Source organism: Rhamphochromis longiceps, linkage group LG5 (genome assembly GCF_057381845.1).
Source record: "Rhamphochromis longiceps isolate RC_006_pf linkage group LG5, R_longiceps_female_GT1.1, whole genome shotgun sequence".
Taxonomy (NCBI): Eukaryota; Metazoa; Chordata; class Actinopteri; order Cichliformes; family Cichlidae; genus Rhamphochromis; species Rhamphochromis longiceps.
The window spans coordinates 27,012,669-27,036,909 of NC_140561.1; the positions used below are offsets into that span (position 1 = coordinate 27,012,669).

The 24,241-nt window shown below is 37.4% G+C and overlaps 2 protein-coding genes across 2 annotated transcripts; one reads left to right on the forward strand and one right to left on the reverse strand.

Moving 5' to 3' along the window:
- Positions 1-1,633: 1,633 nt before the first annotated feature.
- LOC146670185 (uncharacterized) lies at positions 1,634-4,527 on the reverse strand. The gene is made up of 4 exons (XM_085406998.1): positions 4,337-4,527; positions 3,261-3,409; positions 2,378-2,542; positions 1,634-2,300 (listed from the first exon to the last, which is right to left on the reverse strand). Exons 2-4 carry the CDS (start codon positions 3,315-3,317, stop codon positions 2,133-2,135), a joined length of 390 nt encoding a protein of 129 aa, XP_085263124.1. The 5' UTR covers positions 3,318-3,409; positions 4,337-4,527; the 3' UTR covers positions 1,634-2,132.
- A 10,122-nt stretch (positions 4,528-14,649) lies between these two features.
- LOC146670186 (green-sensitive opsin-like) lies at positions 14,650-16,592 on the forward strand. The gene is made up of 5 exons (XM_085406999.1): positions 14,650-15,034; positions 15,125-15,293; positions 15,485-15,650; positions 15,778-16,017; positions 16,103-16,592. Exons 1-5 carry the CDS (start codon positions 14,650-14,652, stop codon positions 16,199-16,201), a joined length of 1,059 nt encoding a protein of 352 aa, XP_085263125.1. The 3' UTR covers positions 16,202-16,592.
- The last annotated feature ends 7,649 nt before the right edge of the window (positions 16,593-24,241 follow it).

Genomic DNA, 24,241 nt, shown 5'->3' on the forward strand with positions numbered 1-24,241 from the left:
ACTTCAAGTGCAACTCGCCACTGGGTGTCCCCTGCTGCGCGCTAAAGACTCCCATACTGTGTGTGCGCGCATGCACCCGTGCATTTCTTTCGCAGTGCTCCCAGTATCTACCTGCTTCTGCTACAGATTACTTTTAGAGAAACCGCGAAATGGATGGTCGGAAGAAAAGAAAAGGACAGAGGCAGAGAATTAAAAATGACAGAAATCCCTCAGCGTCAGACGCACCTAAATACCGCAAAATAAGCCCCAGTCAGGGATCAGGTTAGTCAAAAACACTCGCTATAACACAAAAAGAATATGTAGATTGGCATTCTAGCTCGTAGTGTAGTGAATATAGTTGCTGTTGTTGTTGTTGTTGTTTTTACTTTGATAATTTTGTTTATTGTTTGAATATAGTGATAGTTATCTGGACACTCGCTTTTCAAAATGGGTATACAGCTATTTTTATGCCTCCCGTGGTGCGTTGTGTTTTTAAATGTAGTTTTCCCAACCATATACACGCTTTCCTCATGTACAAAAAAGGCACATAAACGCAACACACTTTGGAGTTCCATAAATATCTAGACGTGCGTGAATCTCGGAGTAAGTGTGCTGCATGCAATATCTTACGCCAAATACGAGGAAGTGCCAAAGCTTGTAAAACTTGTTTGATATTCTGAGCTAGTTGGAGGAATTTATTAAATACATGCAGCTTGATACAGCAGCAGGATCAATAGTGTCAGAGGATTGTGCTGACGTTTGACTACCAAACCGGGGAAACAGGTGTCGCTTCATCAATTAATTAAGTAGTTTCTCCGGACAAAATATGATATATTACAATATTTAAGCGATTCCCCCCTTTTTTGTAATCCACGCAGACAAAACATTCAACCTAATGTGCCATAGTGGGAAAAACAGTTACTCTCTCTGTCATGTATTATTCAATAAATGACGTGAGCTGCACTCCCAACGCCGACTTTTACTGACTTAATTATCCCTCAGAATGTTAGTTATAGTGCACTGATTTGTTTGGTACAGTTGCTTTAGCTCACTATAGTGCATGTATTTATACTTAGGCATTCTTTAGCCAAAGGGATACGCAGTAACAGTAGGCTAATGTGTGTTAATTGGCTGAAACGGTTTTGTCGTCTTAGCGCAGTGTTTGAACTCTAGCACTGGGGAACAGAACTGTAGGCTACAGTATGGATTATTACAATTTTGTCTCTTTCTTCCTGCAGAGAAATTAAAAAGCTAATCTTGTTTCTCCTTCAGATGTTATAACTGACTGTTTTGGCCGTGCTACACTCAGAAAAATAAAGGTGCCAACTGGAACCAAAAGTGGTTCTTTAGACTGATGCCATAGAAGAACCTTTTTTGGTGCCACAAAGAACCTTTCAAACAATGGTTCTTTGAAGAACCATTTCTTTCAGTGGTTCATTGAAGAACCATTAAAGGTGCCCCAAAGAACCATCAAGAAATGGTTCTTTGGGGCACCTTTAATGGTTTTTCAAAGAACCTTTTTAAAAATGGTTCTTTAAAGAACCATTTTTAAAAAGGTCCTTCAAATGGTTCTTTAAAAGAACCATTTTAAAGAACCTTTTTTGAGTGGTTCTTTAAAAAACCATTTTAAATCTTTCAAAATAAAATGCATCATAAATTGAATTTGAGTAGGGTAAAATAAATACGAGCACAGCATAGACATATATTAATGGTTTATTGTCATTTTGTAGTTACCAAAAGACAAAAAGGCATTTTAACCCTCAGCACAACATCACTACTAATACATGTCACATATTAGTGTTTTAAACAGTAATAATTAATAAATATATTGGCTATACTATAAATAAATATATATATATATAAATACTATATCTACAGATAACACAACAAATAATACATGTATTGTTTAATTAATAAAACATCAGAAAGTGATAAAACACATTAGAAATAGCAATAGCTTCATAACAGACCAATAAATCAACACATTTTCATCAGCAGATATTTGCATGTTCAGTAAAAACATTTCAACAACAAGTTTATGATTAAAATGATCAATGAACTTCAGCCTTACGCTATGTAATGTACTTTTCATGTTGTACTCATGGTCCTTTGTTAGTCCAGTTTAGGACAATGTCTCTGACGTATGTTTCATATCAAATATATGTCATATCAAAACAAGCCCACACCTGCAGTTGTTTCAGTTTTTCACTGGTGTTTCCTGTCAGCTGGTCAACCTCACTCAGGCGGACATCCATATCAGCCAACCAAATGACAAGTTCCTCCCTTTGTGCTTCAAATCCCTCCCACTCTGAGACAAGGAGCTGAAAGAGAGAGAAAAGAGTCAATTATAAAGAAGAGAGAAAAGTGAAACCCTCCTCAGAAGGTCTGACTCGCATACCTGCAGTTGACCTGTGATGGACTCCAGTTTGGCGTTCACGTCATCCCTCGTCGATGCCAACAGCCGAGTCTGCAGGGTGCCCTGGAAGAGCTGAGTTAATGTTCGACTCCTCCTGGTCAGGCTCTCCAGCTGGATGACCCGAGGTCTCCCCTCTCGCCGCTGCCTCTGAACACAGAAACACAAATTGCATCTGAAGCAGGAGGTGCAGATTTTTTTTGCTATTCTTTTCTAAATCCAGGCTAGATCACGTGGAGGTATTTGGAAAATTGTTTTGGCCAGTGGACGACTGTTGTCTTGCAGAAAGTCAAATCAATCAAACAAATGCTATACACAATCAATTCACAAGAACACATTGTAAAAAATAAGTCCAGTTCTTGCCTGATTTCAAGTGAAATCTGCATCAAAACAGGGTAAAATGAGTGTTTGCAGCAAATGTGAGCACAAAGCCTCACTTTGTACAAGCCTGCTATTACAGTTCTCCTCTATGCAGACGACTTTCCTGTTTTCAAGGCACAACTTGGATCTGCTGTACGAATCTTATGGATACAGTACACACTAAATGAAATAATAGTGTGCACGACTCCAGATTCTGATCCCTCATCCTAATATGGTCCCAACATAGCAACAGCAATAATGCAAATGTTGAGGCTTCAAAATACAAAGTCCATAAACCAATGGCTGACATGGGTTTTATCATAAGGGTGATAAATATACAGATTTCAGTCTGTCTTAGAGATTTGATGTTCATTTACCTGCAGATGCACTATACGTACCTGCTCCATGGTTTTTCACAACATTTTGCATATCACTATTTAATACAGGAAGTACGTGAACTAAAACATGTCATCGTTCTTTGTGAGAGGACCATATTAATGAAACAAACCTCAATGACATCATAGGGATCCCTAAAGATGCTCCTGCTGCTTCTCTTCCTCCTCATCCAAAGCTTCCTTCTCCTTGTCCTCAACTTCCATCCAATTGTAATTCAATCTAATTGTGTTTCTGCCCCTCCTCTTCCTCATTTTGTTGGAGCTGTGAACACAGTTAATGTGAATCTGGATTAATTTGTGCAAACAAGAAAAATCTACAGCTTTTTGGTCAGAGGTGCTCTTGTGATTTAAGCCGGGTAGAGTAGATTTATGTGTTGATGCTACCTGCTTCAGCTCTGGCTGCTGAGTGATATTTACACCCTGGCTGGATTACAAACTTTAACCATGTGCTGAACTTTGGCCCAGCGTTGATACCTCTTGTTAGTATAACGACCTCTTCTTAGCTTGTATGTATGATGTATGATGGTGGATAAATGAAATATACAAAAAAATTTAACTATATTACAAAAGAACATCTATCTTGGAAACATCAAATGACCGGAGCATAACTTGTCAACTAGTCCGAAACTAAGTTATGCAGGAACAGTCAAAGACACACCTTCTCATGTCACATTTTTATTCATTTCTATATAATTCGATTAGACAATGAAGAGTTATCTAATCTAATTATTCATTCAAAACTCTTATGCATAGCTGTATTTTATACAGCTCATACAGAATTCAAAGTACAGGTTCATGTGAGTATTTAATGTACGGCTCAGATCTACAGAATTTCAGAGTTTCTAGAGCAGACACAGAGCTCACAACAGGCTTCAGGCGCCATTTTAGTGACTTTAACAATATATTAAATTTTAATTTCGGTCTAGCTGACATTAGGTTATGTACGCAGCACGCAATTGAACCACATATTTTAGAAGCCAAAGGTTCAAATTAGCTGGGAGCACCTTCACTTAATTATAACAGTGGTTTTGTTAGGAAAACAGTTTCTGTATACCGGATACTAAATTGCGCTGACCTCAACGGCTAACGTATCTAGCTAATCGCTACTGTTAGCACAACATTAACAGCAAGCTACAATGACGAGTAACAAAAACAAAACAGTAATAAGGTTTTAATGGAAATGTTTTACCTTTTCTAACAGTCCCAGAATCCACAGCTTCAAAGTCCAGCAGGTACTGAAGACTGTTATCCGTTTCGCTGTCACCGTCCGTGAGTTTTTTCCCCCGAAAGGTCAAGGCCCGCCGCTCGCACACTCTGTCTGCGCATGCGCATCCCAACGACTGACCCCCTCCGTCCGCTCCCGGGAGGTTATAGTATGACGTGTTCTGACGTCACTCTCTCTCTCCCTGTCATTTATTTGGCTCGAAACACATATTAACAAATTCAAATTCAAATTCAAATTTTATTTGTCACGTACACAGTCATACACAGTACGATATGTAGTGAAATGCTTGGACAACTGCTCGTGACCTAAAGAAAACAAAAAAGGAAAAGGCTATGAATAAGATAGGAAATAAATATGAAAAATTAAAAAGGGTAAATTTAACTAGGAAGGAATAAAATATAAATTAAGGTTAAAAATGAAATAACTGTACAACACAAATTAGAATGAAGGGTAAATTTAACTGGGAAGAATAAGATAAAGATAAATATATAAATTAAAGTTGAAAATAAAATAACTGTACAACAAAATACACAATACACAATATAGAACTATATAAGAATGTATGAAGGAATCTAAATATAAATAAATATATACACAATAACAGCAGCTGTACAAGTATTAACCGGAAATGAAGAATATAGTGACCAGTGTTGTGCAAAAACAATGTCCAGAAAGTCCAGTGTGTGTGTAAGAACCATATGTGTGGGTCAGTACTGTGTGGTGGTGTGATTGAGAGACCGTATCGCCTGCGGGAAGAAGCTCCTCCTCAGTCTCTCTGTGTTGGTCTTCAGGGAGCGGAATCGCTTTCCTGACCTCAACAGAGAGAACAGTCTGTTGTTGGGATGGCTGAGGTCCTTCACGATCTTCCTGGCCTTGGTCCAGCACCGCCTGCTGTAGATTGAGTGCAGGTCAGGGAGCTCGGAGCGGATGGTGCGCTCAGCTGACCGCACAACCCTCTGTAGAGCTCGTCTGTCCTGCATGGTGCTGTTCCCGAACCAGGTTAAGATGTTTCCCGCCAGGATGCTCTCTATGGTGCACGAGTAAAAGTTCCTGAGCACCTTGGAGGGCAGTTGTAAGTCTCTCAAGCGTCTGAGGTGGTAGAGACGCTGTCGGGCCTTTTTCACCACGGTGTTGATGTGACAGGACCATGACAGGTCCTGCGTGATGTGAACTCCGAGGTATTTGAAGCTGTCCACTCTCTCCACTGGGCACTCGTTGATGACGGGGGTCTGGTAGTTCCTCTCCTGCTTAGTGCTGAAGTCCACTATCAGCTCCTTTGTCTTACTGACGTTTAGAAGGAGGTTGTTCCTCTGGCACCAGTTCTCCAGATTCCTAATCTCCTTCAGGTAGGCCGTCTCGTTGTTATCAGAGATCAGGCCCACCACGACGGTGTCGTCAGCAAACTTGATGATGGTGGTGGAGCTGGTAGTGGCCACACAGTCATATGTGTACAAAGAGTACAGCAGGGGGCTCAGAACACACCCCTGGGGGGCTCCAGTGCTGAGAGTGGTGGAGGCTGAGACATGTCCGCCCATCCTTACTGCCTGTGGTCTGCCAGTTAGGAAGTTGGAGATCCACTGACACATAGATGAGCTGAGTCCCAGATGCTCCAGCTTGGTGGTGAGTGTGGAGGGAATTATGGTGTTAAATGCAGAGCTGTAGTCTATGAAGAGCATATTAACAAATTCAGAATCAGAATCAGAATACTTTATTGATCCCTGGGGGAAATTATTTTTTGTTACAGTGCTCCATTTTAAACCAACATTAAGACAAGACAGACAATACACTAACTAAGAATAGTACAATATATACATATATATACATACATACATACATAAGTCACTCATAAATAAATAGTTGGAAAAGAAACATGTGTAGTTGTAGCAGTAACCAGTGTGTTAAGTGGATGCGTTGTACAGGGAGATGGCCACAGGCAGGAATGATTTCCTGTGTCGTTCAGTGGTGCTTTTCGGTAATCTCAGTCTCTCACTGAACGTGCTCCTGTGACTGACCAGCATGTCATGGAGTGGGTGGGAGGTGTTATCCAACATTGTCTTTATCTTGGACAGCATCCGCCTCTCCGACACCACCTCGAGGGAGTCCAGCTCCATCCCCACAACATTGCTGGCCTTATGGATTAGTTTATTAAGTCTGTTGGTTTGCTCAGTGATGAACAACTACTCAGATCATTTACCTAAGCTGTGCTTTGTCAAAACGAAGTGTGTGTTCATTACACTGACATTCTGTTCTGCAATTGTTATTTACTTGTATCTTATAATTTGACTTTACATACTGCTGGGTGGTTTGTAAAGTTTACAATAACTAGTATTATCATTATGCTGTATTTTCAAAAATATATAATAATCTCAAAAGTAATGCCTTGGAGTAGAAAATAGTAATGCTTTATTAAAATTTAAAACTAAAGTACACTTGAATGTGTGTATTGTGTCTACTGTTTGTTAACTCACCATATTCATAATGTGTTTGTGGGGTTAGGGGTGTGTGTGTGTGTGTGTGTGTGTGTGTGTGTGGGGGGGGGGGGGGGGGTTAGGGTCTTTAGGCTTTGGCCCCCACCCCTGCCACCAGTATATTTTTAAGCAAATATTTCTAACTTTTATTTGAATATTCAGTTTCCTACCATCTTCTCTTAAAGGGTAATTGCCAGGTAACCCGCCCTCCCCCTTCGCACACACATGCACACAAAGAAAACACACAGTATAATTCACAGCCTCATTATGGTGAATAAATATTTATGCCATTTACACCATCAAACTTAGATTGCTAAGGATGAAGAACCTTTTGTTCTTTAAAGAACCATTTGTAATAGCTGAAGAACCATCCACAAAATAAAAAGGTTCTTTGACGTATGATGGTTCTTTAAAGAACCATGAAGCCATCTGAAGAACCATTTAAGAACCATAATTTTTCTGAGTGTAGGGTTGAGTGGGGTTAGTTGGGTTTGTTATGGGACTAATCAATGTTAATGTAATTACTTTTCTGTTTATATAATACGGCTTACATAGCTAATTACTAACATATGATAATTAGCTAAGGTTTTTACTGTAAAACCGAAACATGTATTTGCATATTTGAATCATATTTTTATCGGTACTGGTATATTTCCAGGTAAAATAAAAACAGCAGAAGTCATTCTCATTTATGCAAGTAATAATAATAATAATAATAATAATAATAATAATAATAATAATAATTATTATTATTATTATTATTATTATTATTATTATTATTATTATTATTATTCATTTATGCAAGTGATTAGAAGCATTTTTTCCATCAAAGAAAAATGTGTCTTTTGTTTTTGAAAAGTTATGATAATTTCATTGAAAAATGCGATTTATTGAATAGCCACCTCAATGGGTGTCATTTAAATTGTAGAAAACACGTTACAAAAATTGCAAATGACAACAAGGAGTACATTTTGGGGGTGTTTATTGATCTTAAAAATGCATGTGAAATGGCAGATCACAGATTACTAATGAAAAGATAGACTGATGCTAGCTCACTCATGACTGAGCACATCTGTATAAAACTCGACATGTACAGATAAGAAATTTTGACTCTGGTTTAAGGTTACTTGTCAGGTTCCACAACCTTCAGTGCTGGGCTCTAAACTGGAAATTTTATAAATAAATGACACATGTAATGTGTCTAAATTGTTGTTTGTCAGTTACACTAAATATGGGTAAAGTTTGGAACAGCTTCAAAATAAAGTGGAAAGGGAGCTAATATTTTTGAAAGAAACAGTTGAAATTAATAAATTATCACTAAAGCAAAACAACCTTTATAATGTGGCAAAATAATTTTTTATTTTTTCTTTAAAAAACTAAATGATATTGAAATAGAGTGTGTATGGATTTTCTTTTAATGTGAAGATCATTATACATCATTATACATCATTATTAATTCCCTGTAGGGAAAGTACTCTCTTTATTTAACCCATTCACTCAGTGAAGTAGTGGGCAGCCACCAATCCAGCACCCAGGGAGTAGTGTGTAGGGATGGTACCTTGCTCAGGGTAGCTGTTTGGTGGACCCCCGACCTTCCAATCATGGAGCTACCTACTAAGCTATCTCTTCTATATCTCTTTTTACTACCTATTCATTTATTCATTTATCATTTTTCTTGGTGTTTGCTTTGATAAAATCTAGTCAATAAAGGGATTTCATTTAGAATGTGTTCTGTATAAAACATAGGCTGAAGCTAAAGCTTCAGCTCACATCTTTTTGGCCAAAATGTGTTTACATTGAATCAAATTCCCTGTTGTCAATTAAATAATCATTGGTTGTTGTTTTTGAAAAAGGGTTAATAATTATAGACCAGAACACAAGTCAGTCTATGCCGTTGTGTCACATATGCTTTAACGTATTTTATCATGTAGACCTTTGACTACAGGGTCAGTACAGTTGGAAAGGCGTTGTCTTTCTTGGTGAATTTAAGCAGCTAAAGGCTGAATTAGCTCACATGCTTTACATCTACTGGTCACACATAGGTGACGCATGACAGAGACATAATTTCCATAGTTATGCTTAAACCACCACAGTACATTTTTAATAACAGAATCAATATGTGATTGAATTACATACTTTCACCTTGTTCTTTTTACACAGCCATTTCTAGAGGCTCAAAAGTCATTTAGAAAATTGACCGACAAGACTTTTCAAGGCCATGTGACTCCTGTTCCCTTGACATGACATATTTGCTTTATCACAAATCAATCATTAGGCTTAAAAAATAAATCTGTCACATGGGTAAACAAAACTTTAGAATAAGCTAGCTACATGCAGTGGCAGAATTATTTTTATGTTTAAAAAACGAAAAACAACATCAGCCAAGTCTGGAATACTCTGGAAGAGGAAGGCATCTCATCAACGTTTACAAACAGGAGATGCCTTCATTGAAATCCAGAGGGTTTTGTATCATGATGCAAACCTCTGGTACACTCAAGAACAACAAGGCCAGACGAGACTTTGTTAGAAAAACATCTAGAAAACATCTGAAGGAACTTGGCAAAAACAAACACCTGGAAGAGAAAGTCAAGAAAACAAACGCAGCACATAGTGATGTTGAAGGATTTTCATCCAATTATTAAAAGTAACCGAACAAATTCCTCCACTAGTGGAGGACTTTAAATATTGTCAGAGACACTTTGCCACTTTTTGCATTTCCCAAAGGCAAATTGGTCCAGGATGAAAGGACATCTTAAAATCGATTCTAAAAATTCCATGTAATGAAAACTGAGACACTAAAATATATTGTTAAGAAAAAAGTTATCAGGGCCATTCTTGCCTGCCAAGTAGACCCTCTCTGGGCCTGCCTCATGTATTAGGGGTCTGTGCCTTAGTGGACTGGGAAACATCCAAAGGCAATTTGGTTCCTGATTTCCAATAGGTGGAATAATCCGGAGAGAGGGGAGCCTGGTCTTTGGCTTCAGCCAGACTCACCTTAGAATGCAACACAATCTCCTGCAGAGGAGGTGGATTATATACTGTACGGAGATTTTGGATAAGAGGATTTCTTTTACCTGTGTCTTTGGGTTGAGGGAACAGCATCTGATTGTTGTGGTTTGCTTTTTGAGTCTTCACATTCTTCAAATCCTTATGTGTTGTCTCCAAAATGGAGACCTTTTTGCAGCCACAGTACAAAGACATTAAATTTTTAGGGGTTAATTGGTGATTCTAATTAACCCAACGCCTAAATGAAGACCAGCTTTTTACCACTGCAAGGTGAAAAATATTAGATTGTTATATCTTGGAGCTCAATTTACATTTTGCCTTTAGCCCTCACCAGTTCTGTTCATATCTAGGTTTAGTGGGTGCATCTTTGCTTTTTGAAGATGAAGAGGTCCTGTTCACATCATGAAGGGTTAAGCTTCAGCTTGCAGAGGGGTCTTTAGTTTCTGGTTGGAATAGAGCAGTGTCTTAATCAAGAAAATGTTGTTTTGGAGTGTAGGGTGTTTCCAGCATTGAAGTAGCTCCTTGACGCTCTTGTTAAAACTCTGCAAAAAGGAAGAAAATGAACCACACAACATATCTAACATGTATTGAACTTTATTAACACATTATTAACATTTTTGATTGAATTTATTTAGGCTAAATGTTTGAAAATTTATTCATATATTTTCTAAGATAAACTAATAAAAATATATTTATTTGCATTCAAATTCTATTCTACAGGAGAATAAACTTTTATTATAATAATAAACAATCAAAGCATAAAAACTGGTGTACTATGTTTCTACATTCCAAGTAAGTTGACAAGCTGCCTACATTATATACTTATAGAACATAAAGTAAATACATTTTTCTATACTTGTCCTTTTTTACTTTTATTATTCCATCACCAATGTGGTACAGAAAATATATAATTCTGACATGAGCTGTTGTGTATAAGGAGTACTTTTACTTTTGATTACTCTTACTTGATACGTTAAAAGTAGGCAAGTCCTGCTGCTGTAGAGAGAGTAAATGTTCACCACTACATGAACTTAAACAAATCCCATATATCCTCATTAGGAATTTTGTATTAAAAAATCTTAATTGTGCATTTTTTAAATTTCCAGATAATTTGAGAAAATTTAAAAGGCTGGACACTGATGAAATTTTTTTCCCCAAATCCCAATTCATCCCAAGAATGAATTTAACAAACAAAATTAATAAATAAAAAAACAAAACTATACTAGTTACATGAATGCTAATAGCTCTAAACAAAACATGTACAATTAAAATTGGTATGGCAAAGACAAAAAGCTCAGAGCTTTTCATTTTAAATCCATAATTTTCAAGTTAGTTTGGTCAGTTCTGGTTTAATTAATAACACAGTAGATATGCATTTGGCAAATACCCTATAATAACTACATAACCACATTGAGATAGTTAAGTTCTCACTCATTAAAATAAATAGAATTTATCACCAAACATGCTTCACATATGAAACCACATCCTAATAATATCATTTTCTCTACTGCTGAAAACAAAACATTCATTTCCCTTAACATAAAATGCCACAGATCTAAACTGAGTAGAATATTCATGATTTAAACTGTTCCCTTGACTACAAGGGTAGCCAAACTTTCACAGTCACTGTAGTGGACTAAGCAAAGATTTCAAATCTTAAAATTTCCAGTTAATACTTAAGTCGAGTGGGAATTTACAATAACAGTGCAGATGAAATTGTGCTTTGATTGAAAGCAGCGTCTCACTTTATTGCAACAATATTGTTACAGCTCGAATACTAATTTGTAATTTCATGTTCTACTTTGCCCTGAACAGACTACTTCTCATTGTAGCTCTGTCTTTCTGACAGGCTCATCAGGTCTGCTTTTATGACTGTTGTACTCTCCATGCTGCTGAGCCTGTGGCTTGGTGCTGCGTGGGAGCCTGTGGCTTGGAGGGAGGCTTATACTACTATACTCTAATACTTGATATTGTGACGCAAACAGGTACTTTGTCTTCTGTACTTCTCCTATAGAGTAAGTGTTCTTGTCAGAGCCCAATCATTTATTCAACAGAGATTCTGTAAAATGACCTCAAGAAAGACACTCATCCTGAGAATATGGCTGAGCTGAAGCAGCTCATTAAGGATAAAAGGCTCAAATTTCTGCACATCACTGGCCGTATTCACCAAATCTCACAGTATAAAGAGATGTTCCTCGTAATTAAACTTTAAGGAAATTCTTAAAATGGTAAAGTGTTTTGATAATTTCTGCCTTAAAGGTAAGATTAAATACAGATTAAAACTAAACTTATCCACAAAGTATCTTAAATAAGCTTCTGAGGTGAAAAACAGGAGTAGAAATGGAGACTTTTAAGAGGCTAAGAGTTTCTTAAGCAGAAGAGAAAGAAATGGTGCTAAGACAAACAGGGAGTTTGTGTTGAATGTCAGCGATTAAGCAAATTTTACAGATTAAATTGAGTAAGGATAAAGTTTGCGCTCAATCTCATTAGAGATGTGCTTACAGCTTCTGTCCAACAGAATAAAGAGCAACAGTGCATCAGTTCATCAGCGATGACTTGTGTCTGTCGCATCCATCTGGAAGCACAGTCATCACACAGACAGTTACAGTGCTTTTAAAAGTCATATTGCTATATATTTATATCTTATATCTTATATATTCATGCGTAAAAGATTCTTGTTAGCTTAAGTGTATTGTGTTTTTATTATCATTCATGCTCGATTCACAAAGGTTTTTTGCTTATTATATTTGCATTAAATATGATCTAACTTTCTGCAGCCTTTAACTGCACTTTGTTCTTTACTCCTTATTTGCACTTAACATTTTAATGTTGCATTAAACTTAAAATTGTTCCAGGTAGATAGTTTCTGTAAACTACCTAAATCTTGTTGTTCATAGTTACAAATTTAAACCACACGAACCTTTAACATTACTCAGTACAATAGGATCTGTAATCCGTAGTGAAAGTGAAGCTTTTTCATTGTGTACAGACTGTAGTGAGCCATATCTTTGAGCAACCAGTATTAATTTATAAATGATAGACATTATTACGGTATAAGAGATACAAATTATATGAAGGAACCAAAAAAGTTTAGATATTTACATTTTATGTCTTCAGTTGCAGTTTACCTTAGTGTGTGGCCATGAAATCCTGGAAACCATCATCTCCACTCCATCCACAGCTAAGTTGACCGGGATGTAGTTGAGAAAGTCCAGATCAGATTTTGACAAACATAAAGAAATCTACAAAGGTCTACCAAACGAAACTGTGGGTGTTCAAAGGACTTCAGCCTCCTCATCTGGTTGGAAATGAGGGTGTAGATGTATTTTACTGGACACCTCTAGGAATTAACAAACATTTAATGTAATTACAGTTCCTTATTTTATAAATGGTGATGACCTCAACTTAGCGAAATTAGATTTCAGGTCGGGTGAGGTTAAGAGAAATTTGTTAACGATCTTAACAGTAAATCGTGTTTTAAGTCTTTCTCTTAATTTGTTACCTGAGGTCAGGTAATGAGGCTACCACCTGAGGCACCTTGAGGTGTGTCAGAGTTGAAAGGTATTATCTGCAGGCATTAAGCTACTTACCACAGTCAAACCCTGGTAGAATATTATATTAAAAAAGAATAAAATGGAAATGCTTAGTGTATGTAATAATACTAATATATACATCTGCAATGTATAGATATGTTTAAGCATCCAAAGGGCAGTTAATACACAGAGGTCGATCAAAAATTATAGCATATTGAATATTCACACCAGTCAGCAAAAGCCAAAATTAAATTAGCAATAAATGATATTGAAAATATAAAAGAAAGTAAATTTATTTATTATCATATCAAATCACATTTAACTGGGAGTAAACAGAGCATCACAAGCAAGTTGATCTGAATTAATCACAGGTAACAGAGAAATGACGTGGTTTCTCCATCATGTAGCCCAATCATAATCTATCCTTTCTATCTGTCAAATAAACAGAAGGATAACTGATATTAGCTGTTCTTTGCCACTGATAGTGTTGCAGTAGCTTAAAGAAGACAACAAATTGGCTAAGTCTTTACCGGACATTTTCTTTCCGACCTGTGACAGTAAGCTTTTACCACACCACAGCTACCACAGGTGAGATACTGAGGTTAATCCAATCAGGATAATGGCACCCAAAGTTCCTCCATATGGAGACAGACTGTGAGGGTAAAAAAAGCTTGACTGTAGGTCTTGTCTGAATTAATAAACACATAAAATTTTTAATGTAGGGTAGTTAAGCACTGTAGGAAAGAAAGCACCCACAGTGAATTGGATTAGAAGAAGGCAACACATACATTTCAACACATACATAGCTCACATTAAAAGACACAGACTGTGTAAAGCACACTATCACTAAACATTATCTGCTGTAGTTAATATATTTAACACTCTAAAATCAGTACACGTTATTGTTTTTATATACACAGACATTTCTCATATTTCAGGTATGATTTGTGTGTTTGCTCATGATTAACTTCTCTTCAGACTTTAAAAGCTGAGGGAACGTAATTCCCTTTCTCGAGTAAGGATTAAGAGAATTCCTCCGGACTTGGAAAGGGGAGCAAATTAGTTTGGACCCTGTCCTGTCTATCCGGTGTTAAGATTAATTAGTGACCTCTTAGCTTCTGCACTACCTCACAACCCGCTAATCCCATTTTGGCTGTTTGACAGGGTTAGTGGAGAGGTATAAAAATCACAGGGTGTAACTTGAAACATCGTCACCGTCCACACAAGTAGACTTTTTACACAGACACAACTAAACAGCTGACTAGCAAAGATGGCTTGGGATGGAGGAATTGAGCCCAATGGCACTGAAGGCAAGAACTTCTACATTCCCATGTCCAACAGGACTGGGATTGTTAGAAGTCCTTTTGAGTACACTCAGTATTATATGGTAGACCCGATAATTTACAAAGTTCTAGCTTTCTACATGTTCTTCCTGATCTGCACTGGGACTCCCATCAACGGCCTGACATTGTTTGTAACTGCTCAGAACAAGAAGCTCCGGCAACCTCTCAACTATATCCTGGTCAACCTGGCTGTGGCTGGACTCATCATGTGCTGCTTTGGATTCACCATCACCATCACATCAGCTCTTAATGGCTACTTCATTCTTGGACCCACCTTCTGTGCTATTGAGGGATTCATGGCCACACTTGGAGGTAATAAAGAAAGCAGATCTTTTCAGGATCCTTTCTATTTCATTGGCAGATATACAATATCAATGAATAACTCACCTTTTCTGTCTACAGGTGAAGTTGCTCTCTGGTCACTTGTTGTCCTGGCTGTTGAGAGATACATTGTGGTCTGCAAACCCATGGGAAGCTTCAAGTTCTCTGGAACTCATGCTGGTGCTGGAGTTTTCTTCACATGGGTCATGGCAATGGCTTGTGCTGCACCTCCACTCTTTGGCTGGTCCAGGTAAATTCTATTTCTTTTCATTTCATCATAATGATTTTAAACAGTCAGAATACTGCACAAAGGAGATTAACAAGATGAATAAGTAGTTAGTTGTAAAGGTCTTGAAATATTATGAATGTTGAATAAAAGCTGGATAAAAGCTAATTTTATTGAAGAAATACATGAGATTTTTAAAAAATAATCTCACACAGGTACATTCCTGAGGGAATGCAGTGTTCCTGTGGTCCTGACTACTACACACTGGCTCCAGGTTTCAACAATGAGTCATATGTCATCTACATGTTTGTTGTTCACTTCTTCGTTCCTGTCTTCGTCATTTTCTTCACTTATGGAAGCCTTGTGATGACAGTCAAAGCTGTAAGTGAAGCTAAAGTTCTTAAATTATTTATAATAGATCAGTTAATCTAACCAAGCTAGCCATTGCTACTGTGGAATTTATTGCACCTTGCTATTATTGATTACATTTAAATGAAAAACTTAACAGGCAGCAGCACAGCAGCAGGACTCAGCTTCTACCCAGAAAGCTGAGAAGGAAGTGACCCGTATGTGTGTCTTGATGGTCATGGGCTTCCTGGTAGCTTGGACACCGTATGCTAGCTTCGCCGGTTGGATTTTCATGAACAAGGGAGCTTCTTTCACTGCCCTCACTGCAGCCCTCCCTGCTTTCTTTGCAAAGAGCTCCGCTTTGTACAACCCTGTTATCTACGTGCTAATGAACAAACAGGTTGGTGTTACGTATTCTCATAGTTTTCTTCTCTGTTTTTCAGTCTTTTGCTGTTTACTGAGTTTCTGAATTGGCTGTCTTTCAGTTCCGTAACTGCATGCTATCCACCATTGGAATGGGCGGCATGGTGGAGGATGAGACCTCAGTTTCAACAAGCAAGACAGAGGTGTCCTCTGTGTCTTAATCCTGATGGCATCTTCAGATCTATGGACATTGATGATTGCTTCCAGATTTTAGAACATCCCATTAGAATCATTTTGCCAAATGGATTTAACAAATGGAGTCTGGACCAAAAACACTAAGGAATTCTATGTTATCTGTGAACTAACAGAAAGGCAAATGCATTTTCTGTTGGGATGATGTTGTACAGCAATTGTGTGTCTGTGTGCATGTGAGAGCATTTGAGAGAGTGAATATGAGTGAACTTGTAAACGAAAAACACCTCAAACTGTAAACCTGCTGAAATGTGACACTTGTACCTGATGAATGTACAATCACATGTTGATTGTTTTCATGCAATTACTTGGGGGAGCATATATTTCACTGGTCTACCAGTGGTGTTATTTTTATGCATTATATGAAAAGGAAAAAAAAAATATAGGACTGAGTAAATATAATAAATGCATGCATAAAAAGAAACATACTGGTGTGGTTGCTTAACTTTTACATGCTGGTTTGATTATCTGCTGCTTAAAACCAAAGCAGAACATCACACATTTAAGGGACATTTTCGATTAAATTCCAAACTTTTTTTTCTTGAGCAAAATATAAGATTTAGCTAATGCAAATTATGGCTAGCTGAAGTAGTAGCCCGGCTATTTCCAAAAAATATACCAAGGTGGAACATTCAAGTCACAGATGCACATTTGAGAATAGCTGTCATCACACTATAGTTACACTGATAGTAATCCTTTGTAAAGCTTCTGCTGAAACAAGAACAGAATGTGTCATTTGGAACTGCTGCAGAAACACTAGGTCATGTAAATCCAAATCCAGTTTATTTATATAGCACGTTTAAAAACAAAAAGTTTGCCCAAAGTGCTGTAGAGAAACACAGGGTAAAACACAAGATACAACCACTGACACTCACATAAAACATAATAAAACACATAAAAACCATATCAACTCAAGCCAGTCTGAACGCTATCGAAAAAAGGTGTGTTTTCAAAAGCATTTTAAAAACAGGAAACGAAGATGCCTGTCTAATATTTAAAGGCAGCGTATTCCAAAGTTTTGGGGCCATAACTGAAAAGGCTCGTTCTCCTCTACGTTTAAGCCTTGATTTTGGGACAACCAACAGCAGCTGGTCAGCTGATCTGAGGGTCCATGAAGGAATATAAGGCTGAAGTAACTCGGAAAGGTATGGGGGAGCAAGACCATTAAGGCATTTAATTACAGCAGCTGCTTTATACTCAGTGTTTAGTTCTCAAAATCTTTGCCAATGCACGTTTGAAACACATGAAAAGCTTTAGGTTCAGTAGAAGTCATGTTGCAGCTTAGGTAATATACAATTGTAACAAGATTGAAGGTCAGTATTTGTTATGGCCACATTTATTCTTCAGCACAGTCTGAACTCTCATAGGCAAACTTTCTTCTTTTTTCTTTAAGAAGGCTTCAGGAATAATTCTGCAGTCTTCTTGAAGGGCATTCAGAGCTCTTCTTTAGATGTTGGCTGCCTTTTGTTCTGTTCTCTGTCAGGATGATTTTTCGTTTTTTATTCAGGTATGCTTTTACTGCACTGGCAGTGTATGTGGAATCATTCCCGTGCTAAAATTAAGCTGTTCACAGGTGCTTACTACCTGTTATTGCTGCTGGCGCGGTCTCTGCGCACAGAAAATCTGCGTTGCGCACAAAAAAAAATCTAACCTGAATTGAAATGAAAATTAATACTTTAACAATCCTGTTTTGCAGTGTTAGTCAGTGAGGCGTGGCTGATGTGGAGTGAAGTCACGTTAATGACAACGTGCACAATCATTGGAGATGTGAGCAGGACAGACGGAACAATTGAAATTAGAGGGAACATTGCTGAGGGAGTGCAACACTCCGACAACTAGAAGTTGATGATCTATTATCATGACCCATCTATTTCTTGCATTTCTGTTGTCTTCCTTATCACATTAACAGTTATAAGTGAAACTTAAATTCACTTTGAGTTCTAACTAATCCTCAAACAAGAAGATTTACATTATAGCTGCTTTTTAATTAAATCTTTGGTAAACTGTTGCAAATGTTGATCATAGGATCTGGTCTCAGACACTTTACTTTGCAGCCCAGTAACAGGATTACAGCCAGAAGACTGTTAGGGAAGTGAGATGTGTGTGCGTCATGATGTGCGTCTAGTACTTTGGATACCATATGCCACTTTCACTGCATTGAATCTCCCTTCGGTGCCATCATCACCTTTAGAGGTTAACAGTGCACAGTCCTGTTATCTGTGTGCTGATGAACAAGCAGGTTGGTTTATGTATTATTTGTCTTTCTTTTTCTTTCTGAGCCGATTGTTTTTTATTTGGGTAAGTGCATGCTGGTGGTCGACAAGGTGATGGGTAAGACTTCACTTTCTGCCCACAAAACAGAAACTCCTCTGTCTTTTAAAACACATTTTTCTATATCGGGACATTTTGCTTTTTAATTGTCTGTTTGATGTAGAATATATTTTGATGCGCACTAGTCAACATGTTGAGTCCGAACCACTTGATTTGGACAACTTGATTCACAAACACTCGTGTTTGTGAATTTAAAATTGCGTATCAGTGTATGTGTGCTTACTTTAATTCCCCCTGCTATTTAAGGTAGTGATATACGCTTGATGTAGCACCATAGCACCATCTACATTTCATCTTTTCATTTTCATCTTTTATCTTTATCTTTTTTAATGCTGCAATTTTTTAATGAAGCAAATGGCATATAATTTAAATATTGCATTCATCAGGCTTAAAATTGGCTAATAGCAGCTGACAGAAAAGCTTGCTTTTTTCCCCATGAAGAATTCCTGCCATGCTGTTCAGGGCTTACAATTATTTTAGTGTTCCTACTAAAGATTTAACCTGGCCAAGCACATATCTCTCCTTACTGACAGTAGAGGGCAACATCTCCCACAAGAGGCATCTTTAGATCATGTAATTACAGTTACTCAATCAAGACGGTGCTGACACAAAAGGGTGTGGTAAAGCTAGATCAGGTTAATCCACTTAATAAAGAAAAGAAGCGAGTCAAGCCCACCAGGGCTGCACACCTTAGCTTTTTGGTAGAACACCAAGCGCTATGAGTTGAATAAACTATACTGGTTCTTTTAAAATAGATAAATGCCATAGGAATGTGTAAGTTGGTAAGATCTATCTGAAATATAAGCATAATGTGACAGCATAAGGGTAGGAGTAAACAATACAATAAAATACCCAAGTTCACGCACATGTGAACAAGAACCTGAGATATTTTAAGTCCTCCACATTGGGCAGCAACTCATGACTGAGAGCTATGGACTCGGACTTGGAGGTAAAAATTCTTATCCCACTACTTTACACATGACCGCAATGAACTATGTCAAACGTTGTGGTTATAAGCCTGTGTATAGAGATGCTGACGCAAGTTTTAGCTTAAAAGCTTTTTAGCAATTACTTTTGTATGTGGCAATATCATCGACTTACTACAACCCTGTAACAGTAGCCTCTTTGGTCATAAAGAGGCTACTTAATGCCCTGTACACAATATAATAAGGTATTATATAATACCCTGTACTTACAAATTAAGGTTATTTTCAAAGATTACTGAACAAAATAGATTAACAAACCATTGCAACGTTGACTGATAATTTGATGTGATAACAATGATGTGTATACTAATTGGTGGCCAGCTAATGAAATGAAAGAAGATCTCTATTCATTTATCTGTCTGATTTTCTGGGTGGCTGCTGGTCTCTTCTTTACATCACTTCCATATTCCCACGCTGTCAAACTCAACGCTGTCGTCATCACTCTGGCCCAATCATTTTGTTGCCCTGCTCCTGCGAACCAATCAGTTTTTGTCCCATGTGCTATAAATCTCACTGCTCTTCTGTCATTCTGCCTGCAGGATTCCCATTCGTGCAGTAAGGCTCCTCCCAACATCAACCTCATCCTTCATCAAGTCTCCATCTGCTGCATTTCTGCCAGCATGTTTCAAGGCTTTGGGAGTCCTGCCCTACTTCTGTCAGTGTTGTACTCGCTCTGCTATGTAGCTACATTGTTGTCTAATCACAAAATAATGCATTTATTAAAACTCTGATCTACATTAAATGATGTTTAGTTCTTTCAAATGTTCTCTTTTAATGAGTTGCATCAAGAAGGGCAAAGCTGCCAAATCAAACATCCACCCACTGCGGTGACCACTTGTAAATAGGTGCTTTTATTAGTAGTATTATAAATTTTGAGGGGCAGTCCTGTTAGTAAAAGAGGTAAATTTATTACTCTGAGAACACTAGCAACTGTTAAAGCTCTGAGTTAATAAATCAACATTGGAATAAAGTTCATGTTGATCATGCTAACCTCAATTAACCTAAATTTAAATTTTATATGAATTATATGAAATAATAATAATAATAATAATAATAATAATAATAATAATAATAATAATAATAATAATAATAATTGTATGAAAATAATACAGGAGATAAATTGAAAAATAAAAGATTTAAAAAGACTCACCAAAGGTAGTTAAAAGAAAAACAAAAAATACAGTAAAATGTTAATTGACAGAATAAACAATAAACAGACTTATAACAGTACAATAAATAGATTCAAGACCTTTAATGTTGTTGTGCAAGCATAAAAAAATCCTAGCCTCACACGGTGCATAGCATTAAATATGAAGCAAACATCTACACATATAAAAAGTATAAAATTGAAAAACTCTAACAAACGACAAAACTGATTTAAGTGATATATCCCTTTAAAAACAGAGAAACAACTTTCAAAGTGTTTTGACAGAACACTTAAGGGATAGAATAAAAGGTTAAAAAGGTTAAATATTACAAAAAAATAAAGCAAATTAATTAAAGAACAAAAGGCTGCAATTAGGAAAACAAATAAAGAGAGATAACCAAAAAATAAGAAATCAAATGTAACAGAATCACTCATAAAGGGAAATCACTTATTCTGCTGGCCTTATCTCCTCAGCCGACCGATTTCAAAGCTGATGACACTAAAGGCAAGCCAACAGTGATCATCAGATTTAAGCATTAAAACAGCCAGAAGGGCCCCCAAGCAGGCATATATGGGGTCTATGTACCTAGATGCAGATGACATTTTAGTGATCAGTAAAGTCTATAATCTAATTCTAAGATGTAAAAGAAGCCAGGATAAGGGTGATGTGATTTTATCTTTTTTCTATAAAGTGAAAACAAGTCTCACACAAACAGTTTGGCCATTGTCCTACTACGCCTATATCAACATGTACTGTAGTGTGTCTCAGCAATTATTATTTATTTTATTATCATTTCATTTCTTTATCATTTTAATTACAGAATATGATAAAAAGCAAAAAATAATAAAATAAGTAAATCAGGGATTTCCTAACTCCAACAGTAAAGAGCAATCATTATTCCTGTTTATTGCAGAATCAGTCATCTAAGCAGAGAAGCCCAGATCTCCCTCTTGCTGCTTCCTGCAGCTCTTCCAGGGAGACAGCCAGCAGAGGCAATCACTACATCACATTCTGCATCCACCCCAGAGCTTCCTAACAGGGATATCTGCCCAAGACATGTCACCCTTGTGGCTCACAGGTTATTTTTACAAATTACATTTTCACCATAACCGTTTGCTTTAATGTTAGTTCCTCTTCGTATGCACTGAATAGCAATACATCATTCTCATTCTCGTATTCCTATTCGCACGAGTCTCCTCATGGTTATCTTGTGTGGTTACTCTTCCTGTATATTACATTCATAAAAAGAAGTCTGTGATTGGTTTGCATGTATGCACTATTGTGACAAACATCAGTAACTATATCAGTAACATTTGTGTTTCCACAAAGTTCAGGGATTAAATCTTTAGGCTGAATTAAACAGTTGCAAAATCTGTTTATTAGATGTGTTGGTTTCAGTGCTGTACATAAATGAGAATATTAATCTGTCTGTAACTTGAATACAGTGATTAAAATGCTTGTTGAGAATCCTGTAGTCATTTTAATTTATTAAATATTTATGTTTTATGTATATTTTATTAAATAACTGTGAGGGTAATGAGGAAGCTAAGGGCCTCACTTTACTTAATGTGACACATTAATTAGCTCACCCTTTAAAACCTGAAGGATGAAAAAATTACCAGAAAATTCACATTTTTTGAAAATGCAGTGTTTATTGAACCATTTGACAAATTTGTTTAAAAAATAATTACATTTTAATGTCTTTTAATTTATATCATATTTGCTATATCAGGCATTTTTTAAATCGCTTTTAAATGTTTGTGCAATTTATTTAGATTTTTCTTTCATTATTTATCTCTTTATTTGAATTTTTTTGATACATCCATCCATCCATTCGCTTCCGCTTATCCTTTTCCAGCTGTCATAGGGCGAAAGGCGGGGTACACCCTGGACAGGTCGCCAGTCTGTCGCAGGGCTAACACATAGGGACAGACAACCATTCACACTCACATTCACACCTAGTGGCAATTTGGATTATCCAATTAACCTATCCCCACAAGTTGCATGTCTTTGGACGGTGGGAGGAAGCCGGAGTACCCGGAGAGAACCCACGCAAACACTGGGAGAACATGCAAACTCCACACAGAAAGACCCCGGCCTGATGGTGGAATTGAACTCAGGACCTTCTTGCTGTGCGGCAACAGTGCTAACCACCGTGCCACCGTGCTGTATCTGATCGTTCAGTCTGACGTCACTACTAGCCGTGTCTGGGCCTAAACTCTGCTGCAGGTTCATATATAAAATGATCACTGTGGCATTACTGAGAGTTAAAACACTGTCTTAAGTCTTTCATCTTTAATAAAAAATTATCAGCGTTCTGCTCTACCAGGTGTAACAACTGAGTTTAACATCCAGGCATCCATGAAAACTGAATTTATGACATTTAACGGAGTTAGAAGTTAGCAGGAAGTTAGCTCGCTAGCTTCCATCTAAATACAATAGCATGTCCTGAGTGCGGGGTTTTGGAAACAAATTAAAACGTACAGCTTTCTCATCACAAATGAAGACAGAAAACTAAACAGCAGTGACGTTTGTAGGGTTACTGAAGTTTGGCTAGCTGGTATATATTGATGTGCTATGTGACCGCTAGTGACACAGCTATGTTAGCATAATATAAACAAGCTAACTTTTTTTCCACTCGATAAAAGTTAACGTGAGTGTTCTCGGTGGTCAGGAACAAATGTAATCGCATGGCAGGATGCTGTAAAAGGACCAAACTTCAGCCAGGAGAACAACTGAGATAATCCATCCACAATACGAAGTTAGTCATTCATATACTGCTGCATGGGCTGGGCTGTAGTTCCATCCTAAGATTTTAAAAACTGAGCTTAAATAAATGATTAGCGGTAATAAAAGCCGAGGGAGGTCAACGGTGATCACTGACTTTTTTTAGGAGCTTTTTGAGATTAAATAGAAGAAAATACAAAGCATTAAACATGTTAACAACACAAAAGCCATATTAAATGCAGACTACTTTAGGCCCAGAAGTAGGAGTCGTCACGTCATCACTTAACTCATTCACTGCCATTGACGTCTATAGCCGTCAATGGCAGTGAATGAGTCAATGGGTTTAACTCATTCACTGCCAATGGCTGGCAGTGAATGAGTTAATAATCGGATTGTCATTCCCAAGCCTAGCTAAATAAGGAGGGGTTGCATCATAAAGGGCAGGTCGAAGCCCAGGTTAAAAATGACTGCCCCCTCTGCTGTCGGCAGAAGACAGAAGAGGAGGATATAGATGGGAAATGGTGTGAATGGGCATTGTGAACTGGGAAGGGTTCTCAAGACTGAATGACTGATAGCTGTTACAGGCTAACACCTCTGTTCAATAATGGCTGGATGTAGATGGTCTCCTTTACTCTCTCAAATCTCAGAATACTAATACTAATCACTTACATGATTATAGGGTCGGTAAGCAAGTCTGAGGGCCATCTCCTAGTGGACAACCCCAGCAGGGGCTAAATAGCTGTGACTCTTTATCTTTTTTGTTGTTGTTTTTTTTTTTTTTTTTTTGGGGGGGGGGGGGGGGGTGTTTTGTTTTGTT

Bases quoted from the DNA above. Each gene is read 5' to 3' on its own strand.
- LOC146670186 (XM_085406999.1), top strand. From the start codon at position 14,650: ATGGCTTGGGATGGAGGAATTGAGCCCAATGGCACTGAAGGCAAGAAC. The intron at 15,294-15,484 runs GTAAATTCTATT...AATCTCACACAG, and splicing joins CCACTCTTTGGCTGGTCCAG to GTACATTCCTGAGGGAATGC. The intron at 15,651-15,777 runs GTAAGTGAAGCT...AAAACTTAACAG, and splicing joins TTGTGATGACAGTCAAAGCT to GCAGCAGCACAGCAGCAGGA.
- LOC146670185 (XM_085406998.1), bottom strand. From the start codon at position 3,317: ATGAGGAGGAAGAGAAGCAGCAGGAGCATCTTTAGGGATCCCTATGAT. The intron at 2,543-3,260 runs GTTTGTTTCATT...TTCTGTGTTCAG, and splicing joins ATCCCTATGATGTCATTGAG to AGGCAGCGGCGAGAGGGGAG. The intron at 2,301-2,377 runs GTATGCGAGTCA...TCTCTCTTTCAG, and splicing joins CCATCACAGGTCAACTGCAG to CTCCTTGTCTCAGAGTGGGA.